This window comes from Eretmochelys imbricata, chromosome 1 (genome assembly GCF_965152235.1).
Source record: "Eretmochelys imbricata isolate rEreImb1 chromosome 1, rEreImb1.hap1, whole genome shotgun sequence".
Classification (NCBI taxonomy): Eukaryota; Metazoa; Chordata; order Testudines; family Cheloniidae; genus Eretmochelys; species Eretmochelys imbricata.
In genome coordinates, this window is record NC_135572.1 from 223,288,686 (window position 1) to 223,310,631 (window position 21,946).

General features: G+C 48.4%; 1 protein-coding gene across 1 annotated transcript in view; it reads left to right on the forward strand.

The window, feature by feature from the left end:
- Positions 1 to 20,486, forward strand: part of LOC144268907 (antigen WC1.1-like) — a 62,338-nt gene extending 41,852 nt beyond the window's left edge. Inside the window, exons 5-15 of the mRNA XM_077824231.1 lie at positions 4,926 to 5,243; positions 5,323 to 5,637; positions 8,209 to 8,523; positions 9,095 to 9,157; positions 9,233 to 9,547; positions 10,327 to 10,512; positions 12,787 to 12,882; positions 14,357 to 14,440; positions 18,126 to 18,215; positions 18,858 to 18,995; positions 20,213 to 20,486. Coding sequence (XP_077680357.1) covers positions 4,926 to 5,243; positions 5,323 to 5,637; positions 8,209 to 8,523; positions 9,095 to 9,157; positions 9,233 to 9,547; positions 10,327 to 10,512; positions 12,787 to 12,882; positions 14,357 to 14,440; positions 18,126 to 18,215; positions 18,858 to 18,995; positions 20,213 to 20,361 — 2,069 coding nt within the window. The 3' untranslated portion in view covers positions 20,362 to 20,486. The remainder of the gene's footprint in view (positions 1 to 4,925; positions 5,244 to 5,322; positions 5,638 to 8,208; positions 8,524 to 9,094; positions 9,158 to 9,232; positions 9,548 to 10,326; positions 10,513 to 12,786; positions 12,883 to 14,356; positions 14,441 to 18,125; positions 18,216 to 18,857; positions 18,996 to 20,212) is intronic.
- The last annotated feature ends 1,460 nt before the right edge of the window (positions 20,487 to 21,946 follow it).

The following is a 21,946-nucleotide window of genomic DNA, read 5'->3' on the forward strand; positions in this document are numbered from 1 at the left end:
AACATATTCTATTATTCTCACCTCCCCCAGGTCCTGCCTCCTTCAGTGCACAGGGAAGATGGTGCTCAGGGGATGGAGGAGCTGTAGAATATTTCTTTTTATCCTCCTCATTCAACCTGTGACCCAGGGCCTTGTTCACTCTACAGACCGTACAAACACTGCACTGAATACAGAATTATTAATTTCTTCATTGGCTTTTCTATTATGCTCATTACAGTAGTGTGAGAATGCCCCACAAACATTAATGAATTTGTCTTCATAACACCCCAGGAGATAGCAGACTCTTACGAGGTCCATTTCAAAAGTGACTTAGGCACTTAGAAGCCCAAGAATAACATTTTCAAAAGGCCTAAGTGACTTAGAGACTTAAATCCTATTTTCTCTAGTAACATAGGAGCCCAAGAACCATACAGACTGCTCCCTCTTGCTGCCTAAGTCACTTCTGAAAATGGCACTTAAGCTCCTATATCATTTAGCTGCTTTTGAAAATTGTGCTTACAACGATTAAAGCCCAAATTCCCAACTCACGACTTATTTGGGGTGATTGGGCAGCAACCTGAGACCCTCAGGGCCTGATTCTCCAGAGTACTCACCATTTCTGCAGAGTTTTATGTGTTCAGAGTACTCTCCAGACATTAATAAAGCCTCACCAAACTCCAGGGAAGTAGGTGGGGAAGTATTATTATTAGCTCCTGTGGCAGGTTGGATCACGGAAACCCCTTGGGGGCTGCCACCTGATGTGCCAAGACTACTTCTGCCTCTGCTTTCCCTGCCAGCTTAGGACTCCAGCACCCTGTCTCGCTGAGCCAGACATGCCAGTCTGCTCCAGCACAGACCCAGCGTCTGAAACACGTGTCCCAAAGCTGCAGACTTAACTGAAAGCAATTTAAGAAGTGTTCTTGTCTTTAACACTCAGATGCCCAACTCCCAGTGGGGTCCAAACCCCAAATAAATCCGTTTTACCTTGTATAAAGCTTATACAGGGTAAACTCATAAATTGTCCGCCCCCATAACACTCAGAGAGAGAGAGATATGCACAGCTGTTTACCACACCCCTGGTATTAATACATACTCTGGGTTAATTAATAAGTAAAATGTGATTTTATTAAATTCAGAAAGTAGGATTTAAGTGGTTCCAAGTAGTAACAGACAGAACAAAGTGAATTACCAAGTAAAATAAAATAAAACACGCAAATCTAAGCCCAATACAGATAAAATCTCACCTTCAGAGATGTTTCAATAAGTTTCTTTCACAGACTGGATGCCTACCTAGTCTGGGCACAATCCTTTCCCTGGTACAGCCCTTGTTCCAGCTCAGGTGGTAGCGAGGGGATTTCTCGTGATGGCCGCCCCCTTTGTTCTGTTCCACTCACTTAGATATCTTTTGCATAAGGCGGGAATCCTTTGTTCCTCTCTGGGTTCCCACCCCTCCTTTTCAATGGAAAAGCACCAGGTTAAAGGTGGATTCGAGTTTAGGTGCCATGATCACATGTCACTGTAAGATTTCATTACCTGCTTGCCAGTATACAGGAAGATTTAGAAGTAAAACAGAGCCATCTACACTCGATTGTCCTGGTTAATGGGAGCCATTAAGATTCCAAACCACCATGAATGGCCCACACTGTGCTTAACTACAATAGGACCTCAGAGTTATATTTCATATTTCTAGTTTCAGATACACGAGTGATACATTTGTACAAATAGGATGACCACACTAAGTAGATTATAATCTTTGTAATGATACCTTACAAAAGACCTTTTGCATGAAGCATATTTCAGTTACATTATATTCACACTCATCAGCATACTTTCACAAAAGCATACAGAGTACAATGTCACAGCTCCATTTTACAAACGGTAAAACGGAGAGAGAAAAGCAAAGTGACTTGCCCAAGGCCACTGAGTGAGTCAGCAGCAGAGACAGGATAAAACTCAGTGTTTTGACTTGCAGCCCTGTGCTCATTTCACCCGACCTCGCTGCCTGACTGCAGAAGAGCAGAGCAGCCACATCTTGTCTTGAGCCTAGCGGCAGTTGTGAATACTCAGTACTTATGCAAATCAGACCCCATAAAAACTGGCTTCAGAGACCTGCACAGTATCACCTGTGAAGTCTGCAGCAGAGGCAGGAACAGAACTGAGCTCGACTGAATGACGGTCAGTGCTAGAAACAAGAGCATCCTAGTTCTTCCTGCACTCCCCTCCTCGTTCTCCACAGGCCTTCCAGTTTCTAAAGTGAATGAGGCAGGGGTCATAGAAGCAACAGCCTAATGCTGCACAACCCCGATTTATCCATCCTGGGCACTCAAAGTGGCCAGGGCCCTGTGGGAAAATAATTGACGAGAAAATTAATTTTAATGGCCAGCCAACCTGATTCCCTTGTGGCTAAATGGAGCCCGTCTTATGGGTCTATAGATGCATAGAGTTTTAAGACCCAAACAGGCCATTGTGATCATCTGCTTCTCCTCTCACCATGGGGACCCCTCCTGCTTAATGAAGTTTGAGCTCCCCTCTCTGCCCCGTCTTCTCATCCATGTACAGAGTCTCCATAGGGCTTCTTGCCTGTCTGGAACTGGGGTCCTTACAGAGAAACCTACTGCAGAAGCCCTGGATTTCAACCTTCTTTCTAATAATGGACACATAGCTTCCAGGACTGTCTCCCACAGAGCCCAGAGTCTCTGGTGCTGTTACACACCATGACTAAGCCTATGTGGCCCTGCCCAGAACTCTCAACAGACATCTACTCTCCTCTTTACAACTGATACCTTTGTACCTTGCGGGTAATTCACCTGGCAGTTCTCCTGCTTCTCACAGAGGCTGCTAGCGGCATTCCTACCTGAATTCCCTGCAGCCCTGCCCTGCCTCTCCTAACTAGCTACCCAGCCCAGACCCTGGTTCTTGGAGGGAACTCCTCAGCAATTGCTGGAAGGAGAATTCCTTCTAAGGAAAAACACCTGGTCCCTTCCATACGAGCTCCATCTGCCGTGATCCCATCCGGCCTTCCTGCGGAGCTGTGGTACCCAGTTATATCCATGAGCCTCCTCGGAAAGCCCCAGATCTACTCTCTACCCTCACACTACACTAGCGGCATACCTAGGACAGGAAACTTGGGTGGGCCCCAGCTTTCCGGGGTGGGCAGTGACGGGAGGAGCAGAGGGAGGGGTGCAGGAGGAATCCGGTGCCCTGGGAAGGGGGCAGGAGGAAGGGGGGCTCTCCTCCCTCCTCCCCTTCCAGCCGAGCCTTACCGCTCAGCAGGCACCCAAAGCTGAGGCTGCCTGGGGCACACAGGCTGCGGGGCGTGCGTAGGGTAACCAGATAGGAAATGTGAAAAATTGGACAAGTGGTGGGAGGTAATAGGTGCCTATATAAGAAAAAGCCACGAATATCAGGACTGTCCCTATAAAATCGGGACATCTGGTCACCTAGGTGTGTATTTTGGGCAAAGTGGGGTCCCACTAGGGCTCAAGCTCTGCTCACCCTTCCCGACACTGGCTCAGTGTCCGTCAGCCCAGGCACATCCCTTTCCTGCCAGTGCCGGGAGCTGCTGCCCCGGTCTCCAGCCCCAGCACTAGCCCCACCCAGACCTGCCCTCATGAGGCACACCCCCTGTGGGGCTAGTGCTGGGGTCAGAGACCAGGGAAGCAGCGCATGGCGCTGGCAGGAGAAAGATGCGGCCAGACTGACGGACACTGAGCTGGGGGTAGGAGTCCCAGCCTGTGGATTCGGGGGCTCCAGCCCTGATTTGGGTGGGCCTGGATGATCACTGGGTGGGCCACAGCCCACCTGTGGCTACACCCCTGCACTACACTAGCTGCATGCAGGCAGTCTCCTGGTCCAGTCTTAGGGTGAACTCCTGGCTCCGTTGAAGTCAATGGAGGTTTTACCATTGCCTTCAGTGGGGCCAGGATTTCACTCTTCGCCTTGAAATGTTATTTGGCTACCAAGATCCTTGAGCTGTTTGGATCCAGTGCGCACACACTGCACCCGTCAGGTTGCCATACTAGTACATACTGTACCCGGCACAGCCAGTGGGTGTGCCCTGCACCGACTCTGCTGTTGCCTTTTAACATTGTCAGTCTCTCCTGGCTGCACCTGGGTCTGAACTCGGTGAGTAATTCCTAACTTACCACCTTGTAATCAGAGTCTCTGATTCTGAGACACACGCAAAGACTGAGATTCACATCCCAAGGGAGTCACAATATTCACCAACAAAGCACGTCCCCTTCCCCGCCCCACACACAACCTGCTTCTTGTGCTATGAATTGATCAGCAGGAATCTCATGTTGGACTCAGAGATGACACCACACTTCAGGGGACAGCTCCAGTCAGAACCACCAGTGCAGGGAACTATCTAACACTAGGAGCTCCTGCACTGGATCCACGTGAACCAAGAAAGTTGCCACCTACTGAGCAAAGATCAGGGGGAACTAAGGGAATTTACCAACAATAACCTGTTCCTGACCACCATAAACCCTGCTCTTCCATTGGCCAAACTTCCTGAAGGCAAACTTGGCTAAATCATTCACGACCCACCTGCTAAGTGCTTGTGCAGACACTGTTCACTGGCTTCCAGGCATTTAAGCCTGGATAAAGTGACTACAAACCTCAGCAGCCATTCCACCACCACACACAGAGACTATTTTCCCAATCAGTAATCAGCAGGAATTCCCTCGCTCACACATTTAGAGAGTCCGTTGGCAAGCCCTTGTGTCAAGCTCAGAGTTTTACAATCTTCATAGCACCTTCCACTTATAGATTCATAGGTATAAGTGTCTTCTGACAGAGATTGTTCCCTTTAACACTGTGACACACTCTGATCACTGGCTTATACCTTCTTTTTGAGAAATAGTCAACAATTTCATGTGCATTATTTCTAATGTATAAGACAGAGTGTTATTCAGTGTGTTTCCCATCTCTCCTGAGCCCAGGTCACTCTGAATCACTCAGACTCCTGAATGGAGAGAGCCGGTGTGACGGGAGAGTTGAGATTTCCCTCCGTGGTGTGTGGGGCAGAGTGCTGGATGACCAGTGGGACATGAACGATGCCAGCGTGGTGTGCAGGGAGCTCCAGTGCGGAGTCGCTGAGAAAGCTTTTATCCCCCCGAAGTCTGAGAATGGAACGGGCCCTGTGGGGCTGAGAAGGGTCCAGTGTGCAGGAAATGAGACTCGTCTGACTCTCTGTGACATCTCCACGTCTGAGACAGCCCAGGCAGGAATTGCTGAGGATGTCGGTGTCCTTTGCTCAGGTGATTCATTTCCAAATCTCACAAACATTTTCTGTTCAGCAGGAAAATACATATTAACAGCTGGGATCTATCCCTGCAGGAAGCTGGCGGATCAGACTGGTGAATGGGACAGGTCGCTGTGCCGGGAGAGTGGAGATTTATTACAATGGCAGCTGGGGGACAGTCTGTGATGATTCCTGGGATCTGTCAGACTCCGATGTCGTTTGCAAACAACTGGGATGTGGACGTGCCATCAATGCAACTGTCTCTGCTCATTACGGGCAAGGATCCGGGCAGATCTGGCTGGACGATGTGAACTGCTCTGGGAAGGAATCCGATCTCTGGGCGTGTCCTTCCGGGGGCTGGGGCCAGCACAACTGCAGACACAAAGAGGATGCGGGAGTTCTCTGCTCAGGTCTGTTCTGGGAATGCTCACATGAGCCTGGTAACCAGCGGATTAAATGGAGCGGGCAGATGTTTAAGGAGATTGCTGAGAATGATACTCTCCCTGACTGTCTCTGCCTCCCTTTCCCTTGTGTAACTACCTACCAGGGTCACCATTAGAAAGTCCTCAGCTCCCATCCAGAGGTGTTGGAGATATTGAAAGATTTCCCTAATGCTAGAAGGCTGCATCTCAGGTATCTGAAGGGGATTGTATCATGGAAAGCAGTGACTGAAAAGGATGTAGGGTCCTAGTGGAGAAATAACTGAACATGAGCTCCCAGTGCCATGTGTGGCAAAACGGGCTAATGCGAACCTTGGATGTATAAACAGGGGAGTAGTGAGTAGGAGTAGGGACTAAATTTTACTGTTGTACCTGGTGCTGGTGAGACAGATACTGGAATACTGTGTCCAGTTCTGATGTCCACAAAAATTGGAGCAGAGAAGAGCCACAAAAGTGATCTGATGAATAAAAGCCTTACAGTGAGAGATTTCAGATGCTGAATCTGTTTAGCTTATCAAAATGACCAAGAGGTAACTTGATTACAGGGCATAAGTCCCTTCACAAGGAGAACATACCACTTCCTAAAGGGCTCTTTAATCTAATGCAGAAAGGCAGAACAAGAGTCAATGGCTAGAAGCTGAAACCAGACAAATTCAGATCAGAAATAAGGCCCAGGTTTTTAACAGGGCGGGTGATTAACCATCGGAACAAACTACCGGGGAAATGGTGCATTCTGCATCTCTTGAAGTCTTCCTGTCTAGACTGGATGCCTTTCTGGAAGTTATGCTTATATCAAACTCAAGTTATTAGGCTCTATGCAGCTGTTTTACAGAAGGTCAAATTATTTGATCTCATGATCCCTGTCACACTGTCTGGAGTGGCTCATGGCACTGAGTGCCCACCTCAGGGCAGATGGTGAGAAACAAGGCAATAACCCAAACTGCTGGTGTGTTCTATAAGTAGATTTCACCAAGTCTGTAACAGATGTGAACTCCTGGACCAATGTTCCCTCTAATTTTTACATCCATGTGCGGAATGAATTTTGTTCTGTGCACCAGTCTAGAGGTGATGTGTGGTGGGGTTGGGGCTGCGGGGTTCAGAATGTGGGAGGCAGCCCAGGGCTGGGGCAGAGGGTGGCTGTGCACGGGGTGAGAGCTCTGGCTGGGGGGTGCGAGCTCTGGGGTGGGGCCAGGGATGAGGGGTTTGTAGTTCTGGCTGCCCTGGGGCTGCAGCAGGAAGAGAGGACTCCCCCAAGGCCTCTCTTGCTGCAGCAGCCTGGGGCCAGGGGAGAGGCACCTCTCCCCACTGCGGCAGCTCTGGGGCTGGGGAAGAGGTGCCTCTCCAGTCTAGGCCCCTGTGGCTGCGTGCCTATGTGGCCTTTGATAGCCTTCTGTGTGTCCACATGGCCACGCAGCTTAGAGGGAACTTAGTCCTGGGTCACTGTATCTATCTTACCATGGAGTCACAGACAGTCCCCTTAGACTCTCCAGTCTATTGTCACCCAAACAAACTGGACTTAGTGATAAGTGGTCATTTACACCAAAAATCACATCACATTCAGGTTTCTTCCAATCCCAAGAGACCAGCCACCTACTCAGTTCACTTGGTACCCTGGATCTAACACCAAAGACAATGTCTGTAGCCAATCCTGTAATAAAGTATGTACAGGTTTATTCACTAGGAAAAAGAAATAAAAGGGTTGTTTACACGGTTAAAGCAAGCAATCATCTACACGCAAATGAGTTACCATTTATATCCTCGGAGTGACAGAGTTGTAGTGATCTGTCAAGTCCAAATGTCCTTCAGCGCTGACCCAGGGGTAACCCCTTGGGGTCTCGGGCTTCAGTTTGGTTTCTTTAGCCCTGTCACAGTTCAAACAGCCAAAAAGATGAAAACTCTTCCCATCTATTATTTTTATTTCCCTCTTCCAGCCTTCAAAGCCATGGGATAAGACCTTCTGCATGTACTACATGCAGGGGATGGGCGGCGGGGATCATTCCCGTGCCTGAGTTCACAAGTTCAGAGCAAACATTTTCAGTATAAAGCAAAACTTGCATATGTTCTTGTAGCATGGACCACAAACATTACAAGTGAGATTAGTGCCCACAGCAACTAACCAGCATTTCATAAAGTCTAAACACTCAATACATTCTTCCAAGACTAATACCTGTTTTCAGCAAAACTCACACACATGTGACCCTGCCTGGTCTCCAGCTACGAGATTGTAAGTTTTCAGCCAAGGCCTGCAGCCTGGGCAAGAGCTGGCATCTGGCCTGCCAATGTCACAATCCTTCCCAGCCGTTATCTATTACAATCTGTATGTAGCTGCTGGTAAATGGTGGCCTTCCAGAGATGCCCACTGTATTTCTAAGGGGCCTGTAGTGTCTAAAAGCATCTCTTACTCTTGGAGTGTTTCCCTAGCCGTTGCTCCTGCAGAATGATGCACAGGATCATTAGCAATCGCTGGGATTTCACTCTTCACACCCCAGTTCATTTCAGAATCAAATGATTTAAATTCCCTTTTTCTGCATTTCCTTCTAGAGTTCACAGATCTGAGGCTGGTGAGCAACAGTGACTGTGCAGGGCGGCTGGAGGTTTTCTACACTGGGACGTGGGGCAGTGTTTGCTCCAATCAGATGTCTGGAGTCACCCCAGCAATTGTCTGCAAACAGCTGAACTGTGGGGACGGAGGGCAGATTGCAAGTGACTTTGAATATGGACCAGGTTCTGGTCCCACGTGGCTGGACCACGTTGCATGCAGTGAGCAGCACAGCTCCCTCTGGCAGTGCCCGTCAGAGCCCTGGAATCCAAGGTCATGTGATAACCGAGCTGAAGGGACCCATATTTCTTGCACTGGTAATTCTGAAACTACCTGCATGCGCGCGTGCAAACTCACATGCAAACGATGTTTAATTAATGGAAAGGTTAGGATAGAATTTTTGTTGTTGTTTACATCTCAGTGTAGGCAGATTTAAATTCTCAACACAAGATACAAACATATTTTCATGATGTTTTATAGGAATAAGCATTTTTCTGATTAACAACAAACATGGAAGTTAATCAATTAATTTTAAAAGAGACCGGTGTTGGACACTGCGATAAGGTAGTCTGAGAGCCAAGAAAAGCCTCTCCCTAGAGACCGTCATGAGACAGCTCTGTAGTTATTAATCCTTTTGGGATGAACTATCAGAGATGGACCCAGGCTGTGCAGTTTGGGTCAGAACTGGAATCCCCCACAAGTCTGGGTGCATGCCGGCCTGTGTGTCTGAGTAACAGCTGAATAGCAAATTAATTAGGTATTAAGTGACCCAGCGTTCACATTTCAGTTCACACAGTGCTGAAATTAGGGGGTTAAAATACAGATAAATTCTACTTCCACATCACACACACAGCCCATTGCATTCACCTCAGCTTTTTCTCTCCATAGGAAAAAAACCAAAACCAACTCAGACCCTGTTTGCCGAATGCCCGAACTCTCCAAGCTGCACAGGTATCTCTGCTTCTCACTGTCTCCCTCGTGGTCCCTAAGTTGTCCCAGTAACATGTGAGGTTTCTGCATTTCTAGACCAGGACAAGTTACGCATTGTGGGAGGAGAGGACAGATGCTCGGGGAGAGTGGAGGTTTGGTACCGTGGCTCGTGGGGAACAGTTTGTGATGACTCCTGGGACATGGCGGATGCTAACGTTGTGTGTCAACAACTGGGCTGTGGCTCTGCTGTATCTGCCCCGGGCGAGGCTGCATTCGGCGAGGGGACTGGTCCCATCTGGGTGGAGACGTTGAATTGCAGAGGGACAGAGTCATCTCTCTGGGACTGTCCTGCCAGGCCCTGGGGTGAGAGCAACTGTGGTCATAAGGAAGATGCTGCCGTGAATTGCTCAGGTGAGTGACAGGAGATGTTTCTGCTACATGCTGTAATATTCAGGGAAAAGGATGGTTTAGCCCACCCATCCCCTTTGGTCCCAGACCAGGCCCTCCCATCTCCTGAGTGCTGGAGCATCCTGGATGTTGAGGGGTGGAACCTTTGTGGTGTCAGACTGGCTCAGGCATCAGCCCACATAGCCCCTGCATCCATCACAGGCCCCACTGTGCTGGTTTCTTATGAGAGTCCTCATTGCTGCACAGAGCACAAGGGACTTGGGCCCTAAATCACTAACAAACAGGTCCTGTGCTGCTGTGAGGGAGTTTGTGGAGGTGACAGCTGAAGACAACCAGGGACTCTCAGAGGTGAGGATCCCCCTCAGGAACAAACACGTTACCTCTCCCTTACTACAGGTTCCAAGTTTCCTCCCTTTAATTTTGCAAGTCTGACGGAGAGGACAGATTTTCCAAATACTCCAGTTAAAGCATCCCCTTCCTCCCATCAAGGGTTAAATTTCCCTGGTGCTGGGTCACAGCAGAGGAGCTGCAAGCTGCAGCCTGAGGGAAGGAGCTCCTTTCCATGGCTTGTGACATCTGAGGGGGAATGACACCGGGGTGGGAGCTGCAGGCTGTGCTGAGCCAGAGGATTCCTGTCTGCTGGCTCCAGCTAACTGGGCAAGGCCCATGATTTAAATAGCATGCTGTGAGCTGCCCCCATGGTGCACAGACTGTGTCCCAGCCCATTACCCTGCTGTCCTGGGCCCTGCAATGAGTGACTGGGGAGCTCCCTGGGATCCCAGGACTCTCACAGGCTAATCTCTCCCTGTCACATGTTCATTTCCATCCAGCTCCCCCGCGCCGCCCTCTGACCAACAGTGGGAGAGTCACAGTGCCCGTGGTCATCTGCATTATCCTGGGGGCCCTGCTCTGCCTGGTCTTAATCATCCTGGGGGCGCAGGTGCGAAGTGCCAGGGCACAGCGCAGAGGTGGGTCCTGATTGGTGTCACTGTGTGAAATGTTTCTGCAATAGCAGGGGGGCTGCAGGGTGTCAGGGTGAGGGGCGATACCAGGCTGGGTGGGGTGGCCAAGGGTGCCGGTTAACTCCTCTCATTGAATATTTCATTAACTGTCTGGCAGTGGAACAGCCCAGCCATGAAATCTGGAGATGATCCTAGCTAGGGACCTTTACAGTTTCAGAGAAATGGCATCTGTATCCCCACCCGCCCCCACCCTCCGGTGATCCACTCCAGGAGTGCCTACTCAGGCCTCCTGCTGCCACCTGTCTCTGGGTGGGAACCCCCTGTCCCATCTCCTTGTGGCCAGGGGTTTTTAAGGCTGCACAGCCCCCTGCCTTCCACTGTGATAACACCAGCAAACCAGTCTGCCTACAGGCCAGCCCCCATGCTGTGCTTTCTTCTCAAGGGCTATGAGCAGGGCATTGCGAGCAGTTACAAGTTACCACCCAGCTCTCTCTCAGCAGATTACACCTTATTCCTAGGATAAAAGTGTGACAGAGAAAACATTAAAAACAATAAAAATTCCTCCACACTTGCTGAACATACCAGAATTCACCCATCTTCCTCATGGGCAGCCTGGTAGATCAACATCCCTCCAACGATTCCGTGTTGGGATCCCCATGGACAGAAGGTCCTGCCCATTTGCAGAATCAAAATGAAGGCCTTGAGTCTTTTTAAACTCAGCCTTTCATATCAGAAGTCCTCCATTGTCTCTTGGTCTCTGGTAACCCAGTTTGAACCAGTCTGTATAAACCACTCTGAAGGTTGTTACCTTTCTGGAGTTGTTTACAATCTCAGTGATTCACCTTAATCACCCCCCCACACCCCCCCCACACACACTCAGTGTTTTTTCTTCCTGGAGGAGCTGTGGTAACCCTCCGACATGCAGAAGAACATAAACCATTCATAGCTTTAATACAGTGGTTCCCAAAGATACTGCCTGGAGCTGCAGTATCTGCCACAGGGAGGGGATCTGAATATCATGAGGAGAGACATCATGGAAAAGGGACCGAGAGAAATTGGAAATATTGTCAAGGAAAAAAGGTGTATAAAAATAGAGCTGTGGTAAATAGTTGTGAAGAGCGTGATCCAGTAGAAAAGACAATCTTAGGAAGCAGAAGTGTGGGAAAGGAGCATTTTACTGTCTTGTATTCAAAGCTGGCACTTGTCGGGGATTTTACATCTATAACACACTTTATACAAACATTAGCTACCAGCTCCTTGGCAAGAAGATAGAGGATGGGACTGCCATCAACATACATGTAACATTCACAACTTTGCAGAAAGACAATGACTATAATCAGATCTCATGCTTCAGGGCTTCATCCAGTCTCCTGCAGGGGTCAGGAAGGAATTCTGGGAAGCCCCCATCTTTGTGTTTTGTTTTGCTTCATTTTGTTTCTTGCCCTCCTCTGAAGCATCAGGCGTTAGCTACAGAGGGATATGTGTCACTGGATGGGCTGGACCAGTCCTCTGAGATGATACAGAGAAACCTCTTTCGAAGATAGGTGGTCTTTTCCACATGTTCAGGGTCAAACCAATTGTCAGATTTGGGGTCAGGAAGAAATTTCCCCCCAGGTCAGATTGGCAAAAAGAGACCTTGGGGGATTTTCCTCTTCCTCTGAAGCATGGAGCGTGGATCACCTGCCAGGATTATCAAGGCATCTCTCAGGGAACCAGTTCCCTGCCACTGTGGGGCCCTTCGGCATCGGTGGCACCTTACTCGCTCCTGCTTTCTGACTTTGGCACACAAGAGTTTATTCTCCTGAGGACTGAAATGCTTTACTCTAAGTGCATCTTTCGGCTCAAACCTAGAGGAATCTGGGTGAAATGCAATGGCCTGTATTATACAGGAGATCAGACTAGATGTTCTAATGGTCCCGTCTGGCCTTAAACTCGATGAAAAAAAAGATGTTCTCACCATTTTGCAGAGAAAAACCTGCGTGGGGGAAGAATTATTTAAGCTGCTCCAAAGGGGAATAACCAGAAATAATGAGATGAGATTAAAAAACATTTAAGATAAATGTGAGGAAGCTTCCTGACAGAGAATTAGCCCTGGGAACCATCATCAAAGGGCTGTGATGGAAAGAAACCCTGTCACCTGGCTCATTTAAATTCCAGCACTGGGAATGTGCGGTAGGGTTCAGGCTTGCACTGAGCCCACGGGGAGGGGCTGGATGATCCCATAGTATTTCCCATCTCTGGTTTCAATGACCCTGTGCAAACCCTGCCCTTTGTTTTCAGGCTCCAGAAGACCCTTGGATCCCTTCTCTGAGGCCGTGTACGAGGAGATTGATTATAACCTGATGAGAAAAAAGCAGGAGATGTTCAGTCACTCAGGTCTGTGGGTCTCACTCTTAACAGGGAGCAGCTATCTAATGCCCCATCCATCAGAGGCCCTGACCCAGATTTAAATCACTGCAGCTTCAGCCCTGTGAGCTTGTCACTGGAGCTGGGCAAAAGTCTCCGTTATGAAATGTTTTGGTGAAAAGTGCAGATTCAGAGACACCGAAACATTTCACAAATTCCTATCAATTTCACCCAATTGTTCCAAATACACACAGAATGATTCATTTCATTTCAACACTTTCTAAAGAAAACATTTTGTTTTTTTCAATTGGATATTACTTTTCCATTAGAAATTTCCTTTAATATTATCGGAAAGAAAACAAATAAACAAAAATTAACAAATGTCCAAAAGAACACCATATGGTTTCATTCAACATTAAGCTTTTTTTTTTACTTTTGCATTTCCCAAAAATTGACAAAAAAAAAATCATTTTTGGCTCAACTAAAAACAATCTTATGTTTTTCTTTTTTCCCCCAATGGTCAGAAAACCAAACCACCTGTTTTTTTTACCAAGATCTAGCTGTGGGAGCTGGGTCTGTGGTGAGACCAGCAGTTACTCATGTAGACTGAGAGAGATGGATTTCCTTCCCACCGGACACTGAGTGTCCCAATTCTAGGAACAATTAATTTCCCATCTGCCCGTCCTGCAGCCTTGGCGTGTAACCAGTGAGGGGTCAGGAAAGCGACTGTCTGGGGCAGGCTAAACTATCATTTGAAAACTTCTTTGGAGCACTGGAGCAGGGGATGTTCTTTGCCCCCCTCCCACCGCAGCCACTGGTCTGTTGTGTCAGCTCCCTCCTGCCCCTGGAGCAGAGAGACCAGCCCAGGAGAGCCTCATGAGTTTGAATCCTGGCCCTTTTATCCTTTGTGCCATTTTGTCTCAATGTCTGATGGGAACATCCTGCCCAAGGGCTCTGCTGTGGTGGAGCTCTGAGAACATGCTCAGGGCATCCCCCAGCATCACTGCCAAGATGGTTACAGTGAATGACAAAAAGAAAAGGGGTACTTGTGGCACCTTAGAGACTAACAAATTTATGAATCACAGACTCTGCTTTGGGCCTTTCTTGGTTTAATCTGGAAACACCATGGAGAGCTGATCGACTGATTTATGGGGTAGGTGGGTATTTACCCTTAAGAAGGAGGAGTCCCCTCTGTGGCTGAGGAGGCCAGGACAGTTGTGGAACTTCCCTGGACCAGCAGCCAGAGACGTGCCTTTCACTCACCACAGCATCCTTCAGGTCAGATTGTATCATCCCCTCAGTCACATTTACCACAATAACATGGAGATTTCTCTTGGGGAGTCTGTGTCAGACTCTCACTACTCGGAGTTGCTGTGAGTCACCACGTCCTGTAGAGGAAGGTATAGACTGAGACTGGAAATCCTGCTCCAGGCCCCGGATGTGTTCCCAGTCCCACAGTTGTTCTGTTCTCACTGTGATGAATTTCTGGTTCTCGTCTCTCCAGTCTCCTATTCAGATGATTCAGTGACGAAGCTGCAGTATTACACTGGGGACAGCGAGGGGGAAAATGATCCTGGATCAGAACAAGGTAATGGGGGAGGGGCAGACTCAGGCCAAGAGACCCAAAATCTGGGCAGAGAACAGAATTTCTATGACACTTTCTGCAATCGCAGCCATTTCCCCTCACACGGTTCCCATTTTACACAGTCGGGTCTCATCCCATTGAACAGGATTTCTGTCAGAATCTCAGGATGGGAACATGTGACCATCTCCTGAGCACACTGAGTGACTCCCAGTGACCTCCCCAGGTGAGGAGCTGGAGGAGACGGGTCAGTGTCTTTGGGTGGAGGCGTCAGTGCCCAGCAGGGCTAGTCTCTTCTCCCCAAGAGAGAGAGGAATCAATCATAGAATCAGAATCACAGAATATCAGGGTTGGAAGGGACCTCAGGAGGTCATCTAGTCCAACCTCCTGCTCAAAGCAGGAACAATCCTCAACTAAATCATCCCACCCAGGGCTTTGTCAAGCCTGACCTTAAAAACTTCGAAGGAAGGAGATTCCACCACCTCCCTAGCTAACGCATTCCAGTGTTTCACCACCCTCCTAGTGAAAAAGTTTTTCCTAATATCCAACCTAAACGTTCCCCACTTCAACTTGAGACCATTACTCCTTGTTCTGTCACCAGCTACCACTGAGAACAGTCTAGAGCCATCCTCTTTGGAACCCCCTTTCAGGTAGTTGAAAGCAGCTATCAAATCCCCCCTCATTCTTCTCTTCCGCAGACTAAACAAGCCCAGTTCCCTCAGCCTCTCCTCATAAGTCATGCGTTCCAGTCCCCTAATCATTTTTGTTGCCCTCCAGTGGACTCTTTCCAATTTTTCCACATCCTTCTTGTAGTGGGGGGCCCAAAACTGGACACAGTACTCCAGATGAGGCCTCAACAATGTCGAATAGAAGGGAACGATCACGTCTCTTGATCTGCTGGCAATGCCCCTACGTATACATCCCAAAATGCCATTGGCCTTCTTAGCAACAAGGGCACACTGTTAACTCATATCCAGCTTCTCGTCCACTGTAACCCCTAGGTCTTTTTCTGCAGAACTGCTGCTGAGCCATTCGGTCCCTATTCTGTAGCGGTGCATGGGATTCTTCCATCCTAAGTGCAGGACTCTGCACTTGTCCTTGTTGAACCTCATCAGATTTCTTTTGGCCCAATCCTCTAATTTGTCTAGGGCCCTATGTATCCTATCCCTACCATCCAGCGTATCTACCTCTCCTTCCAGTTTAGTGTCATCTGCAAACTTGCTGAGGGTGCAATCCACACCATCCTCCAGATCATTTATGAAGATATTGAACAAAACAGGCCCCAGGACCGACCCCTGGGGCACTCCACTTGATACGGGCTACCAACTAGACATGGAGCCATTGATCACTACCCGTTGAGCCCGACAATCTAGCCAACTTTCTATCCACCTTATAGTCCATTCATCCAGCCCATACTTCTTTAACTTGCTGGCAAGAATACTGTGGGAGACCGTGTCAAAAGCTTTGCTAAAGTCAAGGAACAACATGTCCACCGCTTTCCCCTCATCCACAGAGCCAGTCATCTCATCATAGAAGGCAATTAGATTAGTCAGACATGACTTGCCCTTTGTGAATCCATGCTGACTGTTCCTGATCACTTTCCTCTCCCCTAAGTGCTTCAGAATTGATTCCTTGAGGACCTGCTCCATTATTTTTCCAGGGACTGAGGTGAGGCTGACTGGCCTGTAGTTCCCAGGATCCTCCTTCTTCCCTTTTTTAAAGATGGGCACTACATTAGCCTTTTTCCAGTCCTCTGGGACTTCCCCCGATCGCCATGAGTTTTCAAAGATAATGGCCAACGGCTCTGCAATCACATCTGCCAACTCCTTTAGCACTCTCGGATGCAGTGCATCCGGCCCCATGGACTTGTGCTCTTCCTGCTTTTCTAAATAGTCCCGAACCACTTCTTTCTCCACAGAGGGCTGGTCACCTCCTCCCCATGCTGTGCTGCGCAGTGCAGTAGTCTGGGAGCTGACCTTGTTCGTGAAGACAGAGGCAAAAGAAGCATTGAATACATTAGCTTTTTCCACATCCTCTGTCACTAGGTTGCCTCCCTCATTCAGTTAGGGTCCCACGCTTTCCTTGACTTTCTTCTTGTTGCTAACATACCTGAAGAAACCCTTCTTGTTACTCTTAACATCTCTTGCTAGCTGCAACTCCAGGTGTGATTTGGCCTTCCTGATTTCACTCCTGCATCCCTGAGCAATATTTTTATACTCTTCCCTGGTCATTTGTCTAATCTTCCACTTCTTGTAAGCTTCTTTTTTTTGTTTAAGATCAGCAAGGATTTCACTGTTAAGCCAAGCTGGTCGCCTGCCATATTTACTATTCTTTCTACACATCGGGATGGTTTGTCCCTGTAACCTCAATAAGGATTCTTTAAAATACAGGCAGCTCTCCTGGACTCCTTTCCCCCTCATGTTATTCTCCCAGGGGATCCTGCTCATCAGTTCCCGGAGGGAGTCAAAGTCTGCTTTTCTGAAGTCCAGGGTCCGTATTCTGCTGCTCTCCTTTCTTCCCTGTGTCAGGATCCTGAACTCGACCATCTCATGGTCACTGCCTCCCAGGTTCCCATCCACTTTAGCTTCCCCTACTAATTCTTCCCGGTTTGTGAGCGGCAGGTCAAGAAGAGCTCTGCCCCTAGTTGGTTCCTCCAGCACATGCACCAGGAAATTGTCCCCTACCCTTTCCAAAAATTTCCTGGATTGTCTGTGCACCGCTATATTGCTCTCCCAGCAGATATCAGGGTGATTGAAGTCTCCCATGAGAACCAGGGCCTGTGATCTAGTAACTTCCGTGAGTTGCCTGAAGAAAGCCTCGTCCACCTCATCCCCCTGGTCCGGAGGTCGATAGCAGATTCCCACCACGACATCACCCTTGTTGCTCACATAAGATTGTCCTATGTTATAATTACAGATGGGCTCAGCCCAACTCATTGATCCAAACCCACCAGAACTTTGTGGGAGGGGGGATTTGCAGATTCTGACCCCAGCTTCGGATCTCAGTTTTGGGGCTGGCACCTGTCGCTATAACAGGCTGAAGCAAAATCCTGGACCTGAACTTCCCAGCCTGGCCCCATCTCTAATTATAAACAGGGCGGCATTTCTACCCCAGCTGCTCTCAAGGGAGTCCATGATTTGGGCCCTGTGGGAGTTTAACCTGCGGCTGGGTGGGGGAGACACTGAGCAGATGAGCCAGTTCTGCTGAGAAGCTGGAGAGCTGCCAAGTTGAGCCCTGGGCTGCCTGAAAGGCTAGCGGAGAGCAGGAGCTCACAAAGGATCAGGCCAGTGAGCTCCCAGTGGGAGCTTTAATTCATGCAGAGGGGAGGTTTCCCCTCCCCAGTGAAACAGGAAAATTCAAACCTGTCTGCAGAGATCAGCTGGATTCACACAGGCCGGCTCTGGCCTGGCAGTGCCTGTGTTCCAACCTGTTATCTCAGCACAGGCCCAGATCCTGCTCCCACTGAAACACATAAAAGAGCTGCTGTTGGATTCTGCAGGGACAGGATTGGCCCTGAGTTATTTCTGGGGCTCCTGTTTTACTGTAGTTCTCTGACTTGTGCCCTTCTCAGCATGGGCCCCTGCGACTTCCCCTCTCATGTGCCATGACAAACAGCTCTAGTTAGAAGGGCCACTTGCACTGAAGAGACGCTGCTGGTGCCATGGGCTGAGTGTGGTGTTTGCTGTTCCAGAGGGAGTTTCCCCAGGGGGGTCTCAGTTGGATTATGATAACGTGGAGGAGCCTGCCTTGAACGACGTCCCCCAGACTCCAGATGGCCGAGGTGAGCATTTAATCCGCCTCCTGGAAGCAACGTCACCCTGACGAAAAACTAACTGTATTTCCCAGTAGGGACAATAGTGGTTTGTTAAGAAAACCAGGAAGTTCACCCACCAGTATTATCTATTGGTGTAAAGCTGGGGGCGCTGATCAGGTGCATTACAAGAGCTGTGTGGAGGCCCAGGTGTAGGGAAGCATGTGATGTCCAAAGGCATAATAAAGGCCCATAGCAAGGACTGAGGGAGCAGTTCGCTCAGGAGCTGCCCACGCTATACTTGGCTCAGGTCACTGTCCCAGCTTATGTACATCTGTGTCAGGCACGCTGTGCTGGGGGGAACATAGAGATTTTACACCCAAGGACCCATGTTCCAACCTTATTAGCTGGCTTCCCGCCCCCCCCCCCACGCTTGTAATCTAGGAGCTCTAGGATCCTCTCAATTAGCTCCTGAAATATATCAAATCAATGTGATATGTGAAATCCCCCAGTCTGAGGGTTTCAGAGGAGGGCTTCTCTTAATGCCCTGAAGGTGGAAGTTAAGTGCTGAGAGATCCCCAGGGACCAGTGAGGCTGATGCATCTGCAGCAAGTAGTTTATTTCTGTCTTCACTGTGAATATTCTCTTAATTACTTCCCATCTTCACGTCAGATGCCCCTGCCCTGCCTGGAGATGTCCCAGGGGCTGTTTACGATGATGCCAGAGAAGTGTCTGTCCCTGAAGGTGACCCTGGCTTGTGGCAGAATGATGAAAAAGGCACTGGGGCAAGTGACAGGGATGCACAGACAGGTGAATGGAGAACTGTTTGCGCTTTACAGTGTCTCTGCAGAGTGGGGTAGCTGGAAATGTGGGGTACACAGCAAGGGAACAGCGCTGGCCAACCCAACGCCTGTGAGAAAAACTCTCCTTCTCTCATTTCTCCATTCCCTCAAAGAAGAGGCTTCAGTGCCTGAAATAGAGAGAGGAAAAGTAGGATCTGTGCTGGGTGGTACTTTGTGGTCAAACCAGCAGGATAGCTCGGATTCCCTCAAGCTCTAGGTTCAAATCCTTGTGTGGCTGCCCTACTCTTGATGTACTGGATTCCTACCTATTTACTGAACGTGTATCTTTTGGGCAGAATCTTATAAACCAAAGTCATGTTACTGCTGCACAAATGCTAAAGAGCCCATGACACTTCCTGTAAAAGTCGGGCTTAGCCCATTATCCTTGGCCTAAGTTTCCACTCCCCTCCCTGTTCTGCCACGAGCAGAGGAGGTGCAGTGGTGATGAAATGTGCATTGCTTAGTACTTGATGCTTATCTTCATTGTTAGGGCAGAGTGAAAGTTCTGATGTCCTTAAGTGCTCCTGGCTGGTAAGTGCTTGGGATTTTTTTCACCAATGTACAGGTAGCTATAGCTGGCACTGGGCAGTGTTAGCTGGTCTGGAAACCAAAGGTTTTAATTTCTAGACTGTGTATCGAGATGATGGATTAGAACTTGTTCTAGACGAAGCCAGAAGACTGAAGGGGGAACAATTCCTAGCCCACACCGTAAAGCAAAGGTTCTCAAACTGTGGAGCATAGAATATATTCTGGGGCAGCATGAGAAGCCAGAGCAGAGAGCAGCGGCTACTTTCCAGGTGCCCAGCTTCGAAGGCAGCGCTGCAACCAGCAGCAGCGCAGAAGTAAGGATGGCAGAGTATGGTTTTGCCACTCTTACTTCTCTGCTGCTGCTGGCGGTAGTCCTGCCTTCAGAGCTTGGCAGCCAGGGAGCTATGTACTTACATGGCTCTTTGTGATTCAATGCCTGACTCCTTTTCATACTTAGTGAGAGTTGGACATTGATTTTTTTAAAATCAGTAGATGTACTTGTGTGGTGGGGGTGGGGGGTGTCAACTACAATGGACACAAAGAAGGGGGCTGATCAAATAAGTTTGAGAACCACTGCTGTAAACGCCGCCTTGCTCTGCTGCTGCCCATCACCATAGAGTGGATCCACTGACTATGTGTCTCCTCTGGTATTTTCAGGTGGGAGTCTGCACTCACGAAGGAGTGAAGGTGTATCTGGGATGGAGAAGGAAACCCTGTTCCTGCCTCCGGGAGACACAGGTTATGATGATGTGGGACATTGTGACTCTGGGGGATCAATATCAGAACAATGTGATTGGACAAAATAACCTTGTGCTGATGTAAACGCTTCACCTCTTTCTCTTAGAAATGCTCCCTCTGTTATGATGGTCCAGAGACAATCCCTTCCAGTCTGATAGACAAAGCAGGTGTTTTTATAAGATTTGTGTGAAGTTGCAAGAAATATAAGTGTGAGAGGGAAAAGATTCATAAACTTTCTTTGTATAATTTTCTATTGTTTCAAGGGGTGGAAGTTTCCTGCTTTTTTATGCCTTTAATTTCTTCATCTTGAATTTGTTCCTTTTGCATATTAAATCCTTTCTGAAAGTCTTCCCTGTTGTGGAAGTGTTTCTTGCCAGATGAATTGTGCAGTTTCCAGGGTTCATCACAGGGAGAGGCTGAGATACAACAAACCAAGAGACAAGGGCAGGCCACCTCTGGGTATGGCCGGCTCTTTGATGGGAGGTGGGTTTACACTGAATGTTCTGTCAGGCATGTGGTAAAAGTGAGACACCAGCAAGAGAACATTCTGAGATGAGCAACATGGTTGTTCCTAAACCTAATTCAGATCTGAAACTTTCCCTGAATCCAAGGAGATAAATGGGAAATTCTCTCTGGGTAATTCACACCTGAACTGAAGGAAACAGGTAAAAAGAATTCCCCATTAGCGATAAATATAGAGGATGAATATTTCTGCAAGGACAAAAAATAAATTGTATAGAAAATAATGACAAGAGGAGGGTTAATAAGAATCTGGGTTTCCACTGAAGCAATAAGGCTAAAACAAGTAACAAGTCACTGAGTTGTTACTAGAAACCCCAGTAAAACCGATCGTTTTCACACAGTGGAATATTTATTTCCATGACAATCTACGAATATAGTTTAAAGTCAATGCTGAGCTGAGTACTGACCAGTGGAGAAGCCAGAGGTGTTCTCTGGATGAACCCTCAGTGAAATCAATACCAGAATGCCCACAGAGTACATCGCTATTTCACAGAAATATCTTTCTTTCCTTCACCACCAATCCTGCATGCAGTTTGGTCACTTCATCTGTAGAAGGATGGAATGGAAATAGAAATGATGAGAGAAGGAGTTTCCAATCATCTGCATTCAACAGGGTCAGGGGTCATATGAAGACACAGAAATACAGCAATTTACTTTCGAAAAGAGAAAAATTAAAAAGACATGACTGAGACATGTCACTGACCCGTGGAGACTGAGGAGGGAAATCTCAGGGGCTGTGCTACCCTGTTCCAGGGCAAAGAAAGGAGGAGAACTCCCCCCGAAAATGACACCTGCAGATCCTGGAGAAAAGGAAAGAGAACAGGGACAGCAGTAGGTGAAGGTGACTGAGTAGGGGATTCCCTTGTATAAGTGGGGGATGTTATAGAGATATTGTGATCTGGATCACTTTTGTCCATTCAAACACTGAGCTTTAATAAAATGCAAGATCATATTTCTGTGACTCAGAAGAGGATTTAGGCGTCATAGCGGACAAACAACTCAGCATGAAATTCCAGTGCCATGCTGTGGCCAAAAGGACCAATGCCATCTTTGGATATTTTCATGGGGTCAACTCACTGCACGTGGTGCCTCCACCTGGCAGCTCTGGGGATTAGCTCTTGCCAGGCACTA